The 23521-nt window shown below is 41.0% G+C and overlaps 2 protein-coding genes across 5 annotated transcripts in view; one reads left to right on the forward strand and one right to left on the reverse strand.

Annotated features, from left to right (window-relative positions):
• Positions 1 to 1515: 1515 nt before the first annotated feature.
• Positions 1516 to 3652, reverse strand: LOC129831551 (leucine-rich repeat-containing protein 15-like). The gene has a single exon (XM_055894912.1). The coding sequence runs from the start codon at positions 3650 to 3652 to the stop codon at positions 1598 to 1600; it is 2055 nt and encodes a 684-aa protein (XP_055750887.1). The 3' UTR covers positions 1516 to 1597.
• Positions 3653 to 10861: 7209 nt separating this feature from the next.
• Positions 10862 to 23521, forward strand: part of LOC129832210 (MAP/microtubule affinity-regulating kinase 4-like) — a 63626-nt gene continuing 50966 nt past the window's right edge. For all 4 annotated transcript variants that reach the window (XM_055896095.1, XM_055896092.1, XM_055896093.1 and 1 more), the window contains exon 1: positions 10862 to 11873. In XM_055896095.1, coding sequence (XP_055752070.1) covers positions 11826 to 11873 — 48 coding nt within the window. In that variant the 5' untranslated portion in view covers positions 10862 to 11825. The remainder of the gene's footprint in view (positions 11874 to 23521) is intronic.

Below are 23521 nucleotides of genomic sequence, written 5' to 3' on the forward strand. Positions count from 1 at the left end.
AATCAGCACAAATTTTTTTATTCATTTTTGTTTTATAAGTTAAAGTGTTTCATATATTGTGCTCCTGAGTTAATGTTGCTGATCAATTTGAATTTATTATTTATTGATATTTTATTTTTCAGTATCTAATGGTCCAAAAGAAATGCAGTTTAAATAAGGCTTGAATTTTATTTATTTTTTCAGGCAAAGTGATGCACTTTAAGTCTTTTCTGTTACAGACTAAAAAACAATTAATAAAGTTATTCTTTGTTGTAAGTTGATCTATATTTCTTTCTTTTTTTGTTTTCTTTAATGTTAATAAATCAAATCAAATCAAGTTTATTTTATATAGCCCTTCGTACATCAGCTAATATCTCGAAGTGCTGTACAGAAACCCAGCCTAAAACCCCAAACAGCAAGCAATGCAGGTGTAGAAGCACGGTGGCTAGGAAAAACTCCCTAGAAAGGCCAAAACCTAGGAAGAAACCTAGAGAGGAACCAACCCATAAGGATACAATGTTATGCAGAGGTGTACCTATAACAATTTTATAGACAAATTATACTATTTACAGTTGCGGCAAAATGTTTACTTCTTCCTAGGGTAACAGAAAATAATTGAGAAGCACTGCTTTGGGCACTTCAAATATGCAAATCGTCATAGGGTAATCAATGAAAGATGTTCCTAATATTGTTGCACACTTCACATTGATTAATTCATTTAATATGTGGTTATGGTGGTCTGCCTCGCACCCATCTATGGTCATCCTTCCCTCTAATCCTCATTCCTGAAAATCACAAGTCTACATATGTTGCCTGTCAGTCACATTGATGGGTATGGCATAATGTCTATGTTTAGACCAAACTCACCAAGAGTGAAGATCTTTAATTATTTCCCCCAACGTTCTCTGATGTACTCCATGCACATAATAGCAGAGAACTTGTCATATATATATTAAGGGGCACTTCCTTGCCACCCAACCACTCTTCAGCAGCACCCCACCTAGAATGCAGTGCAGGAGGTGAGGGACCAAACCTTGTGTTCCGCTGTCAGGAGCCTGACCTGACCCTGTGTTCCACAGTTTCCTAAATTTCTTTCCATTTAGGGTTAATCACATTCAACCTCAAAAGGTTGACTCAAGGCTCACTCATGAATGCTCAGCAGTAATGCCCCTCAGCACTTGTAGGTTAATGTATCTTTGAATCTGCACAGTGGGTACGCAGTGATGTCTAGTGGCATTTAGAAGAACAAGCAGTTGTATCTCTGAGTGTGCGACTGCATGTCTTGAGTTGGAAAGAGTATGTTTTGTATCCATGGATGGGCGTTTAGTCATAGATTATAGAGTAAATGCCTCAAGTTGATTAATTCTGAACAACACTCCTAGTCTAATTCACATCAAGATCACACATGGCAGATATTGTAAATTATCAAGATATTAAATGAAATTATTTGTTTTACTTCAAAGAAAAGCATGAATTTTCAATAAAATATTTAACACCATTCCATGGTATTTTAATCTTTACACTACATCACTTACTCTTTACAATGCATGTGCAATAGACAGTTGCAGTTGCATGAAAACAAGAAAGAAAACCAAAATGCTGAAACTGCAAAAGTATGTCAAAGAAAACCGCTAGCTAGAACCCAAGCTGTAAGCACTGTCAGCATCTTTAGGGGAAGTTGGTGTCTGGGGAAGCATGCAAAGCTCACACAGGGCTTTAAAACGTGTGCAGGCTGTGAAATGGGTCGGTTGAGTGTGGAACACATGGGTTCGTCCTGTAACGTCTGGGCGTTGTTGATTATCCAGTTACTGATGTACAGGATGGGTGATCTGCAAGAGCAGTCCCAGGGGTTCCCCTCCAGGTGGAGGACCTTCAGGCTCTCCAAAGGCTCCAGTGTCTCATTCAAAAGAGTACTGAGGCGGTTTGATTTCAGGTGAAGTTTCTGGAGACGGTGAGGGCCTTGAAACATGTCAGGGTGTAGCTGTTCTATCTGGTTGTTGTCTAAGTCAAGCTCCTGTAAGTCGGCCAGGGGTGCGAAGACTTGAGGGTGCAAGGCCACCAAGCGGTTGTTCTGGAGAAGGAGTCTACGTAGGTCATTCAGGGAGTAGAAGGTTGCATATGGGAGATCACGGAGCTGATTGAAGCTGAGATGAAGCTCCTTTAGTGTACCTAACCCATCAAAGCCTGCAGGAGTCAGTGCTGAGAGGCGGTTGTTATCCAAATCCAGCATCTTGAGGCTGCGAAGTTCAGAAAATACGCCTGTGGGAAGATCTTCGATCAGGTTTTCATTCAGCAGGAGCTCTCTCAGGTTTCCAAGGGTAGAAAACAGCTCAGGTTTGAGAGCTGTGAGACGGTTATTGAAAAGCTTCAGGGAGTGGAGTTTAGCCAGACCATGGAAGATGGACTTAGGGAGAGACCTGATGTGGTTATTGTTCAACTGTAGCTCCCTGAGGCTCTTGGTCTTGTGGAATAGGCCTCTGGGAATCTTGCTTATTGCGTTGTTGTCCAGGTAGAGTGTCCGTAGCCTGCTCAGTCTGGAGAACAAGGCATTGTGGAGGTCAACTATCTGATTGTTGTCCAGCTGGAGTTCCCTTAGCTTAGACACCATGTGAAAGAGCCCTGGTGGTATGTATGAGATCTTGTTGCTGTCAAGTTGCAGCTCTCTCAGCAGGGGAAGGTTGTGAAACAGGTTCTCTGGAAGGTATGTAAGCCTGTTGTGGTAGAGATCCAGGAGCTCCAGTTTGCCTAGATATTGAAACACTTCAGAAGGGAGGGATTGGAGGTTATTGTAGCTCAGATCCAATTGACCGAGATGGGCTAGACCGCTCAATGAGTCCTTCGCCATTATGCTCAGGTGGTTATTATTTAAAACCAAAATCCTTAGATGGCTGAGCTCAGAGAAAGCATCTTCTGGTAAAAAGGTGATGCTGTTCTTCTGGAGGTACAAGCTGTGCAGCTGTGACACATCCTTCAGGGCAGCAATGGGCACAGAATCTAACCTGTTTCCACTGAGGTCCAGATGACTCAGGTTAACTGCTCCACTGAATGTGCCATTCCCAATACTAACCAAGTTGTTCTTAGACAAAATCAGCTTTACCAATTTGGATGAGTTCTCAAACACCCCTTCCTCGAACTCCACGATACTGTTGCTGCTCAGGTGAAGGTCAGTGAGTGCCGGGGCTCCACCCAGTGCCCCGTACTGCAGGCTGTTGATCTGGTTCAGTGTTAGAATGAGTGTCTTTAATTGACCAAGGCCTTGTAGGGATCCTGGTTGCAGTGCCTCCATGTTGTTCTCACTGAGGTCCAGGAAGGTGAGTGCTGAGAGGCCTTGGAGCTGCCCAGGGCCCAATGAACCCAGGTAATTACCCCTGAGAAACAGCTTGACCAGGCTGCTCATGTTGGGCCAGATTAAGTTGGAAGTCAAGGAGACATTGAGACAGTTCTTGGTGAGATCCAGAAACTGCAGCTGCTCCAGTCCACTGGTGGGGAATGCCTGGATCAGGTTGTGGGCCATATAAAGCTCCTCAGTACCATCTGGGAGGTTAGGGAACTTCTTCAGCCTCTTGTCCGGGCAGCTGACTGTGATGTTGTCCAGACATTCACATGGTGAGGCAGGACAGGTAGCAGCTACTGAGATGAGGGCCATGATGACTGTGCTTAAACTCACCAACATTGCGAGGAACTAATGTTGATATGACAGGAAAAGAAATTGGGTCAATGTGAGATCTGAAACAAATATATGAAACTTCTGTTGTGACATAATTCCTGTTTACCAGTACGCATCCTGCTCAACCGTGTCAATGTAATCTATGCGATTTCATTGTTCCTTTCTTTGGATATTCAGTACAATGTCTTGTTAATTATGTGAAAATCTTGCGACACTACAAACTTGTTGGATGCATTTGCAATTTGTTTTGGTTGTGTTTCAGATTATGTTGTGCCCAATAGAAATTAATGGTAAATAATGTATTGTGTCATTTCGGAATCACTTTTATTGTAAATGAGAATATAATCTGTTTCAGAACACTTCTACATTCATGTGGATGTTAACGTGATTATGAATGAATAATGATGAATGAAAAAGTTACAGGTGCAAAAAGATCATGCCCTCAAAACATGCTAACCTTTTTTTTTGGGGGGGGGGGGGGGGGGGGGTATGATATTTATGGTAGCATCTACATTTACAATAAAAGTGAGTCCAAGATACATAAAGTGCTTTCATTTCTAAACGATAAAACAGATTTTACGCTCAAATGAAATGTGACATTCTGTATTGTACATAAATACTGTACTGAATGAAAACATTTGATCACAAATCCAAAATGGCGGAGTATAGAGCCAAATTAAAGGTTTGTCTATAAACATATCAGTACTGTATAGCAATGACTACAATATAATTACACTGCTTTCCAACTTATTCCAACTTAACAAATATATAGTTTCCCTGTCACTTATTATAAAATGGGACCCAACGGATTGCTTGTGAGTGACACAATCTGTCTTTACAGTAGATTCCCTTATGTAAAATTCCATCAGTTAAAACTTTTGAGATTTAAGGGTCAACCTGCAGTTCAAACAATAACAAGCGACACCCCGCCACTCTTTTGGTTAAAAGCTGAGGGATGGGGCTGCAGAAATGTAACACTCAAATTCATGGACATAGCTATGGATACAAGGAAAAGTATAGTTTAAACCATGTTTTGAGGCTTTACATTGTTAGTTTACAAGTACAATGTTTACTAACAAAGGAGTAAAACAAGCTTATATTTTTGGTTCTGATGGGGTACGACAGTTGAACTAAGCTAATGAGGCATCCATAAGTTATATTCTTCAAGAATCAATGGGTATAATATCATTAATTTTAAAGTCTAAAAATGGATGTAGCAAGGCCAATTGCCCCTTTAGGGACTTGCATGTTTATCATATTTTAGTAATGACAAGAGTGTAAAATATGTGCATGCATTTCATTCTCACTTTGAAAGTAAGAGTAAATGCACAGTTGCATACAAATATTTAACCAAAAATGATATTCACCAATCATAAGTCAACTTACCTTTGAGGAGGAGAGATTTGTGCTGCATGTGATTGTAGTGAAGTCATAAATTGTGAAAGGCACTTGCTTTTATAGGTGAGGGTTTTAGATGTCGTAAACTTTTTTTCAGAATATTACAATTTGTCAGCACAAATGTTGTGGTTTTAGAGCCCCTATCTGTGACATCAGATCAGTCTCATATTTGATTACCACAGAAAGCTAAGCATGTGTCTAGAGGTGAGAGATGCATGTCAGTACCAAGAAAATGAAATAAACCACTTCAAAGCTTCGTCTGTGACTGCACTGCAATCAGTCTAGTCTGTGTCTATGGTAAAGTATTCTGATAATATCTTGCTGTGTTTGATAATGTAGAACAGGTATTCCCAAACTGGGGTACGCGCAATGCCGTCAGGGTACGCCAAGTAAAAATGTGATTCACAAGTTCATTTAAAAAAAATTAAAAAAAATAAAATTTTCAAACAGTCCATTTATATTTTCCAACGGAGCTATACATCTGGGTGAGGTTTTTTTCTCACCTGAGTAGCCTCGTTTTACTGCCAAAAATAAAATGAAAGTATCTAGTGCTCAGCGAAATAACAACACAATGTCAAATACAGGTAGACTAGTCAAATAATTAACATCCAATCACATTAACCGTTACTCTCTCGCGGGAATTTATGTAGCCAAACGTAGCTGCTGCTCATTCCGTTTGCTCGAAAAGGAATAAATGGTTAAAAAAAGTAAGGCATCCATAGAGACACATACCAGCTCTACTGGTAGTACTGCTACTACCATCAGTACTACACCTGCACCTGTCGACGACACAAGTTGTTCTGCTTCCACGAGCACATCCAATGCTAGCATCAGTAATTCTACATTAGTTGTTAGCCCAGCTAGCATTGACATTGACAGTTGTGAATCTGATGGAGCCGGAGAGCTACTGCCCCCTTACCCAGGAATGCACTGAACAACAGACAGGGACGTTGGACCATTGAAAGGCGCAAATATGATGAGAACTACATTGATTTGGGATTCACTTATATTGGGAGTAGTGCCTTTCCTCAGCCACAGTGTGTTATATGTGCAAAAGTACTATCTCACAACTTAATGAAACCTTCACTCTTGCGCAGACATTTAGAAACAAAACATGCCAATTTGAAAAATACGCCACGGGAGTTTTTGAGCGAGAATTAAGGTGACTTTCGAGTAGTAAGATATGCATAAAAGTAACAGATACCATTAATAAGAAGGGGCTAGAAGCGTCTTATAAGCTACCGAGTGGCTAGGACAGGCAAGCCCCATACTATTGTGGAGGACTAATTCTTCCTGCTGCTGCGGATATGGCTGGGACAATGCTGGAGGAAAGGCCAAAAAAAACTATACAGACAATGCCTTCATCAAACAACACTGTTTCACGACGCATCAGTGACATGGCAGGGGATGTTTTGAAACAATTACTTCGCATACAAGCCAGTGAATTCTATGCATTACAGCTGGATGAGTCAACAGATGTGGCGGGCCTGGCACAGCTCCTGGTATATGTCCGTTACGTTTATGGGGGGTCAATTAAGGAAGACATCCTCTTCTGCAAATCACTGGAAACCAGCACAACAGGAGAGGATATTTTTAAAGTACTGGACAGCTTTGTGACATAAAATGGACTTTGGTGGTCAAGATGTGTTGGTATCTGTACTGATGGCGCAAAAGCCATGACAGGGAGACAGTGGAGTGGTAATGCGCATGCAAGCAGTTGCTCCCGACGCTACTTGGGTACACTGCAGCATCCACCGAGAGGATCTTGCTGCCAAGGGAATGCCTGACAGCTTGAAAGACGTTTTGGAAACTACAGTGAAAATGGTTAACTTTGTTAAAGCAGGGCCCTTGAACTCTAGTATATTTTCTGCACTATGCAATGATATGGGCAGCGACCATGGAATGATTTTACAACATACAGAAGTGCTGTCTGCAACTATATTCAATGTGTGGGACAAAATTGAGGCTATGATTAAGAAGTTGGAGCTCTTCTCTGTCTGAATTATCAAGGACAACACACAGGTCTTTCCATCATTGTATGATTTTTTGTGTGCAAATGACTCAAGCTTAAGCTTCGCTATGTCAAATGTGACATAGCGAAGCACCTGAGTGATTTGGGTGTGCAATTACGCAGGTACTTTCCCGAAACGGATGACACAAACAACTGGATTCATTATCCCTTTCATGCCCTGCCTCCAGTCCACTTACTGATATCTGAACAAGAGAGCTTCATTGAAATTGCAACAAGTGGTTCTGTGAAAAATTTAATTTAATCAGAAGCCACTGACAGATTTCTGGATTGGACTGCTCTCAAATCAAATCAAATTGTATTAGTCACATGCGCCAAATACAACAGGTGTAGATCTTACTGCCTTGGCAAATTGCGCTGTTATGACACTGATGCCCTTTGCAACCACGTACCTATATGAGAGTGGATTCTTGGCCCTCACTAGCATGAAAACTAAATACAAGCACAGACTGTGTGTGGAAAAAGACTGAAACTCTCTCCAATACAACCCAACATTGCAGAGTTATGTGCATCCTTTCAAGCACACCCTTCTCATTAACCTGTGGTGATTTATTCACAATTTTTGATGAAAAAATAAGGTTTTATATATAAGATGGCTAAGTAAAGAGCAAAATTATTGATTATTATTATATTATTATTTGTGCCCTGGTCCTATAAGAGCTCTTTGTCACTTCCCACGAGCCGGGTTGTGACAAACTCAGACTCATTCTTATGTTTAATGTATGTATCCTATAGTGTGTGTGTGGCAGGCTTACAATGATGGCAAAAAATTACATTTGAGAGTGCGCTGACACTGGTGCTAGAGGGGGTACGCAGCTGGAGGTTGAATGTTTGAAGGGGTATGGGACTTTAAAAAGTTTGGGAACCACTGATGTAGAAAATGCAAAAGGCACACACATTTTGATGGAAAATATACTATTTGTAAACAATTATCTGATACTTTATTATAACATAGTAATGTAGTGTGCAGAGAGAGCGAGAGGAAGAGAGAAAGGAAGAGAGAGTAAGAGAGCGAGAGAGTAAGACAGAGAGAGAGTGAGAGAGAGAGAGTAAGAGAGAGAGAAGCCTGCCACACACACACTATAGGATACATTCATTAAACATAAGAATGAGTGTGAGTTTGTCACAACCCGGCTCGTGGGAAGTGTAAGTAAGAGAGAGAGAGAGTAAGCGAGAAAGAGAGATAGAGAGAGTAAGAGAGAAAGATAGAGAGAGAACGCAGCAATGGTCTGTTTAGCTGGTTCACTTCCTATTTATTTTTTCCTTCTATAATGTATCAGTTTCAATCACCAAGCGTATATCTGAGAGCCTTGAAGCATGGCAAGTAAGGCTATGCAAGATGAAAGTGAGACCTTTTTGTAAGATGTCTTTCCAGGCTCTTTTTCGAGTGGCTCTTGTCTTTTTCACCCTTTTAAGCATTTTGTAATCAAGTTGATCTCATAATAGATGCAGACATAAAAGTTAATGGTAGAGAGTGGGACTATTCAATTTGTGACCCAAAATGTGGCAAGAGGTCTAATCTAAATGCTGAAACTTGAAACAAGGATGAAAGATTAAACTACTGTAGGCCAATGTGCTTCACCGGCTGTTTTGAATAGGCCTCCCTGTGGTTCCAGTTCAAACTCACACCAGTTCGGAGACTGGAAGTATTTTGACTACCTGATGCTGCACTCTACCCTCTCTCTTATATAGACTACACAAATGGAAGAGGGTTTTCGGGCTCAAAGCAGCAGGCGATCACCATGTCACAATTAAAATGTTAAAAAGGGGGTTTGCTGACGATGCAACAGAACACTGCCACCACATAACAAGTAAAAGAAAACAGAATCATTGACAACCACAAGATGACGCCATCACAACAGTTATAAGGATGCCTCTGGCCATGATGAGGCTACTACTCCACTAGGTGGCCCTCTATAACGTAACACAATGTGCAACACAGCACAGAGAGCAAACAGGATGACATTGCAACTTCTCACTAACAAGATGTTATTTAAAAATGTCAATCAACAAGGTAAAAATAACAAGCAAAACTATGATAATTATACATGAGATATTAGAAAAATAATTTCAAAAAATGCCAATCTTGCCTATTTCAATGTTAACCTAACCAACGCATTATTCTGTTGCCCATATACTCTTGAAAACCATAATGTATACAATCAATGGTCTTTATTTGTATCCATTTGATTCCTTTAACAATTTGCATTCAAATTAACAGTTGGACAACATCTTCAAGCCATCTTCAAGCCGAATTACAGCCAAGTCTCATCAAATATAATGATTCTATTGCCTGATTTTGTTCACAAAAAAGGTATTTGTAAACTTTGAACAACAACATCCTGGGGTTCAGGGACAGTCAGGATTGGACAGACACTTGATCAAGGGCAGAGCATAGCCTCCAATGTGCCTCTAGACCTCATAATCTCTGCCAGATTAGAGATTAATGCAGTGGGAGGCAAGGGGGGTTGGCCGTGGTACTGCCTACCAACAGCTGTAATTAGAGCATTGAGATGACTAGGTCTGAAATACAGTAGGTCAACTGGAATAGAGAGAAGTTGCAGTAGTTTGTAACTCTCCTCCATTTGTGTCAGCGCAGAAACAACCAGCCTCTGAGGATATGTAAAGCATTTTGGATAACAGCTGATACTGTTCATGTTGCCATGTGATATATAGGTCTACACTGAGTATGCATGTTTTTTAATAATAATGTAGAAGCCAAATAGTTCACATGGTTCAATACTCTCTCAGCTGAAGTTGTAAGGTAACATGTTTGGAATGAATAGGCTACTAATGGATTATTAATACAGTACTAATACTATTAATTTATGAAGCTATATCAAATCAGATCTGCCAAGAGTCTTGAGTCAGACAGTGGAGGCTCTGTTGTACAGCGGACCTGACTGGAGGTGGTTTGTGTTCCGTACCTCAGGGTCAACCAGGGTTGCAGTGGTGGGGCTGGGCCCTGGTCGATCACCCTGACCCGCTCCGTGTGCACACATCACTTACAATCATGTCTAGGCTCTCTCCATGGTACATGGAAAGAGCAACACCATCTGACGCCCACACTTTACCTGCCTTCGCACATACTCCATTAGGAGTATTGAAAATTCCACATAAAGTGGTTCCCAAATGATTTGGTCCCAAATGACTGCCTAATGATGCTGAGGGACTAGATGCTGATTAGAGAGAGTTTGACGTGTGGAACTTGTCAGGTTCACACTGTTTCTCAATAGTGACTCACTTTCACACACGCTCTTCTGTGCTCTCATACTGCTCTATCACCCATGCGAAACCAAGAAAAGCGCTAAAACAACATTCACTATATGCCTATCTCAATAACAAAATACCAAGTGCCCTGGGACCACAGCAGAATGAGGTGTTCATGGGCCCGACCCCCTCGTGTCCGATTTGTACAGGTGAGACTATAGTCTTTGGTGATGTGCTTCTGCTGTCATCACCCACAATATAGATAGATTAAAACATATACATTATATACACCAGAGAACAGATGGTTTGTTCTCACAACAATATAAATTACAAGTGGAGAGAAAATTACATAAAAGTGCAGTAGTTTGTTGCTTTGTTAAAGTGTGTATTCTACAGACAGGGCCCTGTCGCCCCTGTTGTCAAATGCCCAAGAGATGCTGTCTGCAGCGTCAAGTGATGACATTACTGTGCAGAATATTGCTTGCTACCGTGATTGACGTGTGGCTGGTGCTGGTAACTGTTGTTCTACATATGAATGAATGGGGGGATTGTCTCTTTAAGAATATGGGGGAAGGGTGTGTTACTGAGCCTCCGACGCAGTCCTGCCTATTATTTCTCTTGACGTTCTTCCCTTTTGCCCTTGTCATACAGTTTGGTGATGCCGTTTTCTGTAGGCAAATGTTTCAACCGATAGTTATGTAGGATATCTGCGGGAGTCAAAGTTAAATCATTTTTCGAACGTTGAGTGTTATTCGACAGCTACTTTTTCAGGAAGTGGTCCATCACGTGCAGAAAAGAGAAAGGGGGTAACGGTACATTCGCCGGTGCTCTATCCGCAATTGTCATGTCGTATTGTTTCTTTTGACGGTTAATTCTTTATTAATCAACTATGAAATGTGGGCTGACAATTAGGCTTAAGTCGTTCTGTGTTTTGCCTTGGGAGTGGTTGGTTTTGCGAGCATCATTTGACACCCCCCCAAAAAATACATATTTTTCAACGACAGACATCCACCCATGGTCGTGGTACGCGCAGACTACCTGACCAATGTTTTTTGTTTTTTCAATTGTTTTTTTTATCGGATCTAACAAACTGCTCTGTTCCTGACATACACCCACATTCATCACTGGAAACAGAATTGCTTTCAAAAAAATGTTTTAGTATAGTAATGGTGCGATAGTGACAAGAAACATATTTTGGGTTCATTTTATTTCCAGAATGAGGTATATCATTGATGCCTTTCTTCACATGAATCAACCAAACATGAAGTGGATAGCCTAGAAGGCTATCCAGACAGTTTTCTAGAAAATTGTCTGTATATTGTCGTGTTCGGTGTTGCCTTTTTACAATGAAAATGAGTATTTGAGGATACAATTCTGTCTCACTGCTCTCGAACCTGGGGTTGCCGGTAGGGAAGGCGTCTATTGCCTTGGAACACTGGAGCGGCCAATGTCGACTGTTATCCTCGGTAGAATATAATCCTGTATATAACTGTTACCTACATAAAAACCAAGTAGCCTAATAGAAAGGATACCTCAGGGACAATGTCTTCTCGTGCAGCACTACCTGGGAACGAGCGGAAATCGGACCTCGTAAGTATTTAATACATTTTAATATCTTATATCATCTTTTGTAGAGGTCTGACTGTCATGTGCATTACACCCTTTAAATGAACGGAACAGTGGCATGGAATCAAGCTAGGTGACATATCAACGTACTTAAAAATGACAGGAGGATGCATAAAGCAGATACAATCATTGATTGCTGGCTGGCTGTAGCCTATTTGCACTGCTGTTAAAACCATCATTCATTCACTCTGTACATGTTGTTCAAGTGAACAGAATAACCCATAATACATCATTTTGAGAGAGCACATGCTGTGCCTAGAAAATCTGGAAATCAATAATGATACATCTATAACACTGTCATACCATTATGTAATAATATGTCAATTCAATGTGACACACATGTGGCCTAGCTAATGCAGTGGCAGGTTTGTATACAGTCTCCCAGGCACAGATATGTCACTTTGGTTTCATTGTTTGCTTCACACACTTTTTTTAGGAATGGTGAAAAGAGAACATTCCGTTAATCATCATCGAAAAACTCTATACCTCTTCTTATTCCAGTCAATCATGAAGGGGATGTTTGGCTTGAGTCTAGTCTGCTCAGTACGGTATGGTGTAGAATAACAGAGCTTAAAGGACAAGTAGCTCACCAGTTTTGCACAGACCTTCTTGACGGATGACTGGCATTTAAAGACGTGGATGTTGATTAAGACAGCCCCCCGCACCTCTCTGATTCAGAGGGGTTGGGTTAAATGCGCAAGACACATTTCAATTGAAGGCATTCAGTTGTACATCTGACTAGGTATCCCCCTTTCCCTTTAAAGCTAGACCGTTTTATATGTTTATTGACAGTGATCCTCGGCCAGACACTTTTAGAAGTGTGGAAATCCACCCTGTATTTTGATCACAACATTGGACAGGCCCCAGTTTATTTCTTTATTTACATAGACGAACAATAGATAGATAGACAATTATATTAGGCCATGCCCACATAGCATATTACAGTCTGCTGATTGTTGTTGCTTTTATTTGTTGATCATCCTCTGCTATAATAAATATCCATTAAAATCCTATATCTAAGCAGGTCTCACATTATCATGCCACTGACTTGGTCCTTCCAGGAAGGAATGGCATGCAAGTGTGACACCCTCAAAGGCAGATAGATTCACTACAAAAGCATTTGAGTTGAATTGACAAAGCATTTTTGACAGGTGGATATATCGGAGAGGTGTAGGGTCTGTCTAACCTTGCTGTGCCCACCCTCATCCATAATATTAGGGCATGTCAGGATGTTGGTTGATTGGTGTGGGTGCAGGGCTAAATTAGGATAATATTACGCTACTACAATACATGGCGTGAGCTTACATTGTTTTTCAAAAATATTTATTAAAAGAAAGGGCATAGAAATCTTAGAGACATTCTTGTCGTCCTTTTCAGAAACTTCCAGAAGGACTTCCATTGTTTTGTTTACATCACATCAAGTGACTAGACGAGAGTACATTTTTGATAACATGATTCTCTTAATTACAACCTCTATGCTCGCTTCGAGGAATACAACACAGAGTCTTGTGTGAAAGCCCCTGTTGTTCCAAATGACTGTGTGATCTCGCTCTCCGTGGCTGAAGTAAGTAAAACTTTTAAACAGGTTAACACTCGCAAGGCTGCCAGGCTAGACGGAATATCAGGGCATATTCTCAAAGCATGCGCAGACCAGTTGGCAAGTGTGACATCTTCAATCTGTCCTTGCTTGTCCTAGTCTGTAATCCCAAAGACAGTTTTAAAGAAGCATGATGTGAAGAAAATGTAGTCAAAACAAAATCAAATGCTATTTGTCACATGCGCCGAATACAATACACCTGTATTTGGCGCATGTGACAAATAGCATTTGATTTTGTTTTGACTACATTTTCTTCATATCATGCTTCTTTAAAACTGTCTTTGGGATTAAAGTGAAATGCTTACTTACAGGCAGTCCCTTAACCAACAATGCAGTTTAAAGAAAACTATGAAAAGTCTATTTCAGAAAAAAGAATAGCATACTTGTCCTTATGTGGCTTTGCCAAATGGTTGTGGGCTACACTAGTTCATTTAGCAGACAAAATTTGCTTATAATTCCATGACATTATGTTTTATTATTTATAGTATGAAGAATACAAAGCTGAATAAAATAGAAACATTTTCTCAAAACGATTTGAGGGAGTGCACTCATGCGGCTATTCTGTGTTGAGTGGTTAAGAAAGAAATAGGTACTCCTATATGCTTCATTTAGAGTTATTAATGTAACTTTAGTTGTTCTACAAACGTTGGTCTATATGTTTTGATTTTTAATACATTGTGAGGCTGCATGATGAGACGAATGATTTGAAAGAAGTTGCTCGAAAGCAACTTCTTTTTGCGCATGCTGTACACACTCCAATAGTCTCATTCGCAATTTGACAAGGACTTCATAATGCCTTGAATTTCACGGTGGCATTCCCCTTGATGGCCGTAATGCACCCTAAAAAATCCATGCCTTTTGCAACCCGGAGTGTTGCGTTTTGCCCTTCTCCCTGAGTGTGCTGTGCAATCCGAAGCGTCTATCACTCACACGGCTTTCCGTCATGTGATCGGGTCTTTCACACAGGCTACAAGTTAAGACAGACACATCGGGGATACAACTGCACGTGTACTTATACAATCCCGAGGTGCATATTGAAAATATTTGAAGAACTGTCCACATTTACTTTTCGTCAGCCAAGAAGATGAGTAGGCCTAACGAACAGCAAAAGCACTAGCCTATGTCAATCTACTATCCCCCATAGTACAGAAATCGACCTATTCTATTCTGTGCGAGAATTTTTTTCTCCAAACATAGCCTGGTACGGTTGTGGGATGCGATAGATCCCAAATTATTACAACCACTAGCATCAAAACAACTTTGTTATGCAATGTGGCTGACGCAACGGATCAGAACGGTTTGCTTAAAATGTTAATAAACTATTAGGCTATTTCTTCACATTAGAAGCGCAGCAATGCACACATGGTAGTAGTCCGTAAGCATGAATGTTCCATTAGCGGAAAACACCATTATCAAAAGTGACCACAAATGCAATTATGCATGTACAGTTGAAGTCGGGAGTTTACAAACACTTAGGTTGGAGTCATTAAAACTAGTTTTCTACAAATTTCTACAAATTTCTTGTGAACAAACTATAGTTTTGGCAAGTCGTTTAGGACATCTACTTTGTGCGTGACACAAGTAATTTTTCCAGCAATTGTTTACAGACAGATTATTTCACTTATAATTCACTGTATCACAATTCCAGTGGGTCAGAAGTTTGCATACACTAAGTTGACTGTGCCTTTAACCAGTTTGGAAAATTCCAGAAAATTATGTCATGGCTTTAGAAGCTTCTGATAGGCTAATTGACATCATTTGAGTCAATTGGAGGTGTACCTGTGGATGTATTTCAAGGCCTGCCTTCAAACTCAGTGCCTCTTTGCTTGACATCATGGGAAAATCAAAAGAAATCAGCAAAGACCTCAGAACAAAAATGTGTAGACCTCCACAAGCCTAATTCATCATTGGGAGCAATTTCCAAACGCCTGAAGGTACCACGTTCATCAGTACAAACAATGGTACGCAAGTATAAACACCATGGGACCACGCAGCCGTCATATTGCTCAGGAAGGAGAGGCGTTCTGTTTCCTAGAGATGAAAGTACTTAGGTGCAAAAAGTGCAAATCAATCCCAGAACAACAGCAAAGGACCTTGTGAAGATGCTGGATGAAACAGGTACAAAAGTATCTATATCCACAGTAAAACGAGTCCTATATCGACATAACCTGAAAAGCAGCTGAGCAAGGAAGAAGCCACTGCTCCAAAAGCGGCATAAAAAAGCCAGACTATGGTTTGCAACTGCACATGGGGACAAAGATCACACTTTTTGGAGGAATGTTTGGAGGAATAAGGGGGAGGCTTGCAAGCCGAAGAACACCATCCCAACCGTGAAGCACTGGGGTGGCAACATCATGTTGTGGGGGTGCTTTGCTGCAGGAGGGACTGGTGCACTTCACAAAATAGATGGCATCATGAGGAGGAAAAATTATGTGGATACATTAAAGCAACATCTCAAGACATCAGTCAGGAAGTTAAAGCTTGGTCGCAAATGGGTCTTCCAAGTGGACAATGACACCAAGCATACTTCCAAAGTTGTGGAAAATGGCTTAAGGACATCAAAGTCAAGGTATTTGAGTGGCCATCACAAAGCCCTGACCTCATCCAATAGAACATTTGTGGGCAGAACTGAAAAAGCGTGTGTGAGCAAGGAGGCCTACAAACCTGACTCAGTTACACCAGCTCTGTCAAGAGGAATGGGCCAAAATTCAACCAACTTATTGTAGGAAGCTTGTGTAAGGCTACCTGAACCGTTTGACCCAAGTTCAACAATTGAAAGGCAATGCTACCAAATACTAATTGAGTGTATGTAAACTTCTGACCCACTGGGAATATGGTGAAAGAAATAATAGCTGAAGTAAATAATTCTCTCTACTATTATTATGACATTTCACATTCTTAAAATAAAGTGGTGATCCTAACTGACCTAAAACAGGGAATTTTTTACTAGGATTAAATGTCAGGGATTGTGAAAAAACTGAGTTTAAATGTATTTGGCTAAGGTGTATGTAAACTTCCGACTTCAACTGTAAGTATTCAGACCCTTTGCTATGAGACTCGAAATTGAGCTCAAGTGCATCCTGTTCCCATTGATCATCCTTGAGATGTTTCTACAACTTGATTGGAGTACACCTGTGATAAATTCAATTGATTGAACATGATTTGGAAAGGCACACATCTGTCTATATAAGGTCCCACAGTTGACAGTGTGTGTCAGAGCAAAAACCAAGCCATCAGGTCAAAGGGAATTGTCTGTAGAGCTCTGAGACACGATTGTGTTGAGGCAGGGTCCCCCAAGGGTCCCCCAAAAAAATCTGTGTCATTGACGGTCCCCAAGGACACAGAAGCCTCCATCATTCTTAAATGGAAGAAGTTTGGACCACTAAGTCTCTTACTTGAGCCAGTCACCTGGCTAAACTGAGCAATCAGGGGAGAAGGGCCTTGGTCAGGGAGTTGACCAGGGACCTGATGGTCACTCCGAGAGAGCTCCAGAGTTCCTCTGTGGAGATGGGAGAACCTTCCAGAAGGACAAACATCTCTGCAGCACTCCACCAATCAGGCCTGTATGGTAGAGTGGCCAGACAGAAGCCACTCCTCAGTAAAAGGCACATGACAGCCCACTTGGAGTTTTCCAAAAGGCACATAAAGACTCTCAGACCATGAGAAACAAGCTTGAACTCTTTGGCCCCATCCCTACTGTGAAGCAAGGTGGTGGCAGCATCATGCTGTGGGGATGTTTTTCAGCGGCAGGGACTGGGAGACTAGTCAGGATCGAGGGAAAAACAAATAGAGCAAAGTACAGAGAGATCCTTGAGTGGCCCAGCCAGAGCCTGGTATTGAACCCGATCGACCTGAAAATACGAGCAATGGACATTAGACTGGTGGAAATCTGTCATTTGGTCTGATGGGTCCAAATTTGAGATTTGTGGTTCCAACCGTCGTGTCTTTGTGAGACGCAAAGTAGGTGAACGGATGATCTCTGCATGTGTGGTTCCCATCGTGAAGCATGGAGGAGGAGGTGTGATTAATGCAGCAACCATCACTCCTGTGTTCCAATGGCACGTTGTGTTTTTTATTTTATTTTTTATTTTTATTTTTAGGGGTGGATCAGCTTAATATTGCGGAAAGAATGTTGCTTCCAATGTAATTGTCTGCATCATTTCCAATACCCCATATTTTTGGGGTTAAATATATATATCCATACACATATGCATACATATACACATATATACATACACATACCTATTTAGACATACATACTTTTTTAAAGAATATACCTTTATTATTATTCCCCGCAAACCCTACCACCGATCCCCCAATTGGAGTAAACTGATAAACATTTCTGTTTTTACCTTTAATTTATACATCTTATACACATTTTACAGACACGGTCTACCTTACAATAGTTCTCTCTTGTTTGTTCTTAGTCCTTCCTCTATTTCTGATGTCCATCCAGTTTGATTTCTATTTGTAACTGTGCTATTTCACAAAAGTTCCGAACATATATACATTTTACATGGCACGTTGTGTTAGCTAATCCAAGTTTATAATTTTAAAAGGCTAATTGATCATTAGAAGACCCTTTTTCAATTATGTTTGCACAGCTGAAAACTGTTGTTCTGATTAAAGAAGCAATAGAACTGGCCTTCTTTAGACTAGTTGAGTATCTGGTACATCGGCATTTGTTGGTCCGATTACACGCTCAAAATGGCTAGAAACAAGACCTTTCTTCTGAAACTTGTCAATCTATTCTTGTTCTGAGAAATGAAGGCTATTCCATGCGAGAAATTGCCAAGAAATTGAAGATCTTGTACAGCGCTGTGTACTACTTTCACAACCAGAATAGAACGAGGAGTGGGGGCCCCGGTGCACAACTGAGCAAGAGAAGTACATTAGAGTGTCTAGTTTGAGAAACGGACACCTGTTTGTGTCATGCACGAAGTAGATGTCCTAACTGACTTGCCAAAACTATAGTTTGTTAACAGGAAATTTGTGGAGTGGTTGAAAAATGAGTTTTAATGACTCCAACCTAAGTGTATGTACACTTTCGACTTCAACTGTATGTAAAACACAGGGAAATCCAATTCTCTTCTGCACTGGCCCTTTAACTTCTCTAGGATATGTGGGACGCTACCGTCCCACTTGGCCAAAAGCCAGTAAAAATCCAGAGCGCCAAATTCAAGTATATTACTATAAAAATCTAACTTTCATGAAATCACACATGAATGACACCAAATTAAAGCTACACTTGTTGTGAATCCAGCCAACATGTCTGATTTCAAAAAGTATTTACGGCGAAAGCACACCAAACGATTATGTTAGGTCAGTAGATAGCCACAGAAAACACAGCCATTTTTCCAGCCAACGAGAGGAGTAACAAAGAGCAGAAATAGAGATAAAATTAATCACTAACCTTTGATGATCTTCATCAGATGACACTCATAGGACTTCATGTTACACAATACATGTATGTTTTGTTCGGTAAAGTTCATATTTATATCCAAAAATCTGAGTTTAGGCGGGACGCTACTGTCTCACTTGGCAAAAAGCCAGAGAAAATGCAGAGCGCCGAATTCAAATTAATTACTATGAAAATTACTATAAAAATCTAACTTTCATTAAATCACAAAAAAAAAGAAAGTTACCAAATTAGAAAGAAAAAAAGTTACCAAATTAAAGCTACACTGGTTATGAATCCAGCCAACATGTCAAAATTCAAATAGGCTTTTCGGCGAAAGCAAACAATGCTATTATCTGAGGATAGCACAATAGTAAACAAAGAGAGAAAAGCATATTTCAACCCTGCAGGTGCGACACAAAACGCAGAAATAAAATATAAATCATGCCTTACCTTTGACGAGCTTCTGTTGTTGGCACTCTAATATGTCCCATAAACATCACAAATGGTCCTTTTGTTCGATTAATTCCGTCAATATATATCCAAAATGTCCATTTATTTGGTGCGTTTGATCCAGAAAAACACTGCTTCCAAATTGCTCAAACATCTCAAAGGTTACCTGTAAACTTTGCCAAAAAAATTCAAACTACTTTTGTAATACAACTTGAGGTATTTTTTAACGGTAATAATCGATAAAATTGAAGACGGGATGATCTGTGTTCAATACAGGATTAAAACCAACTATAGCCAGCGTTCTGCTCACTCGCTTCTATCTAACAGGACACTTAATGTGACTCTCGTTCAAGATGGCCGTACTTCTTCATTACACAAAGGAATAACCTCAAACAATTTCTCAAGACTGTTGACATCCAGTGGAAGCGGTAGGAACTGCAAGCAGGTCGATTAGAAATCTGGTTTCCCAATGAAAACTCATTGAAAAGAGAGTGACCTAAAAAAAAAAATCTGAATGGTTTGTCCTCGGGGTTTCGCCTGCTAAATAAGTTCTGTTATACTCACAGACATGATTCAAACTGTTTTAGAAACTTCAGAGTGTTTTCTATCCAAATATACTAACTATATGCATATCTTATCCTCTGGGGATGAGTAGCTGGCAGTTGAATTTGGGTATGCTTTTCATCCAAACGTGAAAATGCTGCCCCCTATCCTAGAGAAGCTAACAAAAACCACATGTTGGTTGTCCTTTATGTGACAGAAATGTTGCATGCCAGGGATCAAAATGATTGACCTGCTCTTGGAGTCAACTGGGTCACACACTCCTCTTGTTTGAAATCTCTCCATGGAAACCCAGGAGTGTTTTGCTTCCCAGTCCACTTTCCTCCCAGTTCGACATCTATGCTGAGTGAAAGGTGGTGGCATAAAATGAGAAAGCCCACACCGGTCTCCTCCTAACATGTTGCTCGCGCCGTACCTCCCAGAAAGCCCCATCTGTAATTAAAATTATTTTAGATTGTATCGTCTTCCTCGGTCTCGTTCCCTGGGACAGCCTGGGGGTGTGTGGGAGAGTGAAAATGTGTTGCATGGAGGTTGACGTAGTGTATCAGGATATGTGCACAGTAGGGTGGGACGGGGCTTCGATATACTTAAGATTTTGGTAAATCATTGGTAACAACAAACCAGACCTGTGAGGCTGTTGGCCTAAAATGAAGAATTTCTTGAGGGTAGCATATTTGGCTCAGTAAACAGTTGATACAACCACCATTTTCAATATTCACATGAGTTTTTCTGCTAGAATAGATTATAGGCCTACACATTGAAGTAGACTACTAACCAGAAGGTGACATGATGTTCAAACTCCAAGTGGGGTTTCACTTGTGTTGTGCCCTTGTGTAAGACGTCTTCCTTTATCCTTGTACATCAATCTGTGTAAGCCTAATCATTGTAATTCCATGTCTGTAAAGCAAAGGAATTCGTTATGTAGGTCAGGCTAATGATGCTTATTCAATGGAATATTATCTCCCTATCATCATAACTCGAAAAATAAACCTAACAACACACATGGTGGCACACATTAGTCATCCAGATTTGAGATTTTCATAATCGCACTTGCTTCGCACCTCCCGCTCCAGCATGTCCCAGGGATCCAAATCGTTATGAGTCAGGCCACTAATGCTGTCTTTGCGCTGATACAGATTCGCACCCCTCTGCATTGTGACATCCTCTGTATGCCCCTCATTCTCTCGCTTCTATCAGCACTATCTGGTAGAGGGACCTTTACTCTCACTCTCCAGTTGCCCAGCCAGTCCCATGAATGGAGCCCATGTAGGCCTCGTTTATGTTGTTTTGATCAGTACCTTTACTTACCTCTATACATTTCTTATCCAGCTCAGCTTGCAAATTCGGCCGATATACAAATAACCCTCCATATTGTGAACAAACTCTTAGTCATACATTTTGCATATAAACCTTTTGTTGTATTTACCTGTCAATAGTTTATGGCCGCTTTGCAAATAATTCACATTCCAGTATAATGCAACCAGATGCAGGTCTGAATGAATGAACAGGTTTTTCCTGGTGGCACAGAACAGAGCCATTGTGTGGCCTTGTGTTGATGGATTCATGATTTGGCCGTCTCTAAATGGAAAGGACTCCTCAAATCCCATTGGAGCCATGCAGGTCACGTAGGAATGTTCACAGTCTGTTGAATTGCATTGAACAGAACCTCGTATCAATGGTGGGCTATACATGACCTGCTCATCTTGGTAAAGATGACTATCATCTAGTAGAAATGAACTTGATTTACTCCCATTTATATGACGAAGTAAGCCTAAGTATCAGGCCAGTTTTTGGTTGTGTTGAACTGGTTTATTTGGAAAGCTGTCAGGACAGGAGTCTATTTGAATTGCTTCAAGAACATTAGCACACAGCTCCCTGCACTGTTACGTAACCGCTGCCCTCTGGTGTCACTTTACCTGTGTGTCTATAGGGCTGAGTAAAGGGCTGGGCGATACTGTATATCGTGGAGACTAGTTTACCGGTATGGATTTTTACAATACCGTCTATAAAGGTATTTTGAAACAATGCTAAATAAATGCAAAGTTCTACAAATTTCACTATTTCACTGTCAAAGTTGTCCTAGTTTGGTTGAGTATAAAACCAAGAAAGACCAATAAAAGAACCAAGAAACCAAGAAAAGAACCAGAACCAAGAAAGACCAATAAAATCACTTCGAAATAATGTGTGGCCTTTCTAGAGTTATTCACTACTTATAGAACTTATTAAGATCTTGTAATATTCAGAAACTTAAGATACCGCCATACCGTGAAACATATTGTGATGTGATATTTTGTCCATATTGCCCAGCCCTAGCTGAGTGGGTTACCTAGCGATGCATAAGACATCTGTTTCACCTGGGCCTACTGTCGCTTTCCAGAGCGACTAGGCTGCGCTAGAGCATTCCACTCCTGTGTTCGACCGCTACTCGTTATTTGTTTCACATTTTCATTGTTGGATATAACAGACTGTAAAACACCAGGAAATCAGCTCCCAAGTGATTTTAATTTTGGAAATCTTTTCCCAAGTATTCCCATGCATAATAGAGACATATTTGATCGTATACCAATAATAATAATTGATTGGATTTATATAGCACTTTTCTACCAACTGAGGGGGGGAAATGTGTAGCACCCACCTCAGTGATGAACGCCGACCATTTTTGTGACAGAACGCTCACCACACATCAGCTATCAGGTGGAGAGGTGAGGAGTGATATATATACCTATTAGGAATGAGGGGGGTGAGTAGGTGGCCATGAACACTGGGGTGAAAACCCCTACTCTTACAGTAAGAGCCATCTTTAATGAACATAGAATCAGGACACCTGTTTTAACGTCCCATCCGAAAGACGGCACCCTACGTCGGACAATGTTCCCAAATGTAATCAAGGTTTGAAATGATTATGTTTTAATCAAATATTATATCTGTTGAGGCTTCTTGTGGTCAATTTGCAGTCAAAAAATATTTATTTCATTATGTTCCGGTCCCCTGACCATCCGCTCAAGCAAAAATTGGCCCGCGGCTGAATCTAGTTGATGATCCCTGCAGTAGATGGTAGAGTCATGAGTCCTAGTTTCATTTCATGCCTAGTTTAATACAACAAATTATAGTGGACTCATAGAATGTGGTAGGATCTATCCTGTTTACATAAGCCTAGCTAGTTTCACTGCACAGTACTGCTCGTCCTCCCCTGGCCTCGGCGTGGAGCGTCTGTTGATGTTGGAAACGTCGTATGACATGTCACAGCACTGCACAGAGATTCTGCAAAAGTGAAGTGGAGGGGCCTCCCGAGTGGCGCAGCGGTCTAAGGCAGTGCTAGAGGTGTCACTACAGACCTGCATTCGATCTCAGGCTGTGTCTTAGCCGGCCGCGACCGGGAGACCCATGAGGCGGCGTACTATTGTCCCAGTTTCGTCCCGGTTAGGGGATGGCTTGACCGGCCAAGATGTCCTTGTCCCATCGCGCCCGGGCGCATGCACACTGATTTCGGTCGCCAGTTGTATGGTGTTTCCTCAGACGCATTGGTGCGGCTGGCTTCCGGGTTAAGTGAGCAGTGTGTCAAGAAGCAGTACGGCTTGGCAGGGCCGTGTTTTTTGGTGAACG

The sequence above is a fragment of the Salvelinus fontinalis genome, chromosome 33 (genome assembly GCF_029448725.1).
Source record: "Salvelinus fontinalis isolate EN_2023a chromosome 33, ASM2944872v1, whole genome shotgun sequence".
Taxonomy (NCBI): domain Eukaryota; kingdom Metazoa; phylum Chordata; class Actinopteri; order Salmoniformes; family Salmonidae; genus Salvelinus; species Salvelinus fontinalis.

Coding starts and splice junctions, on each gene's coding strand:
- LOC129831551 (XM_055894912.1), bottom strand. CDS start 3,652: ATGTTGGTGAGTTTAAGCACAGTCATCATGGCCCTCATCTCAGTAGCT.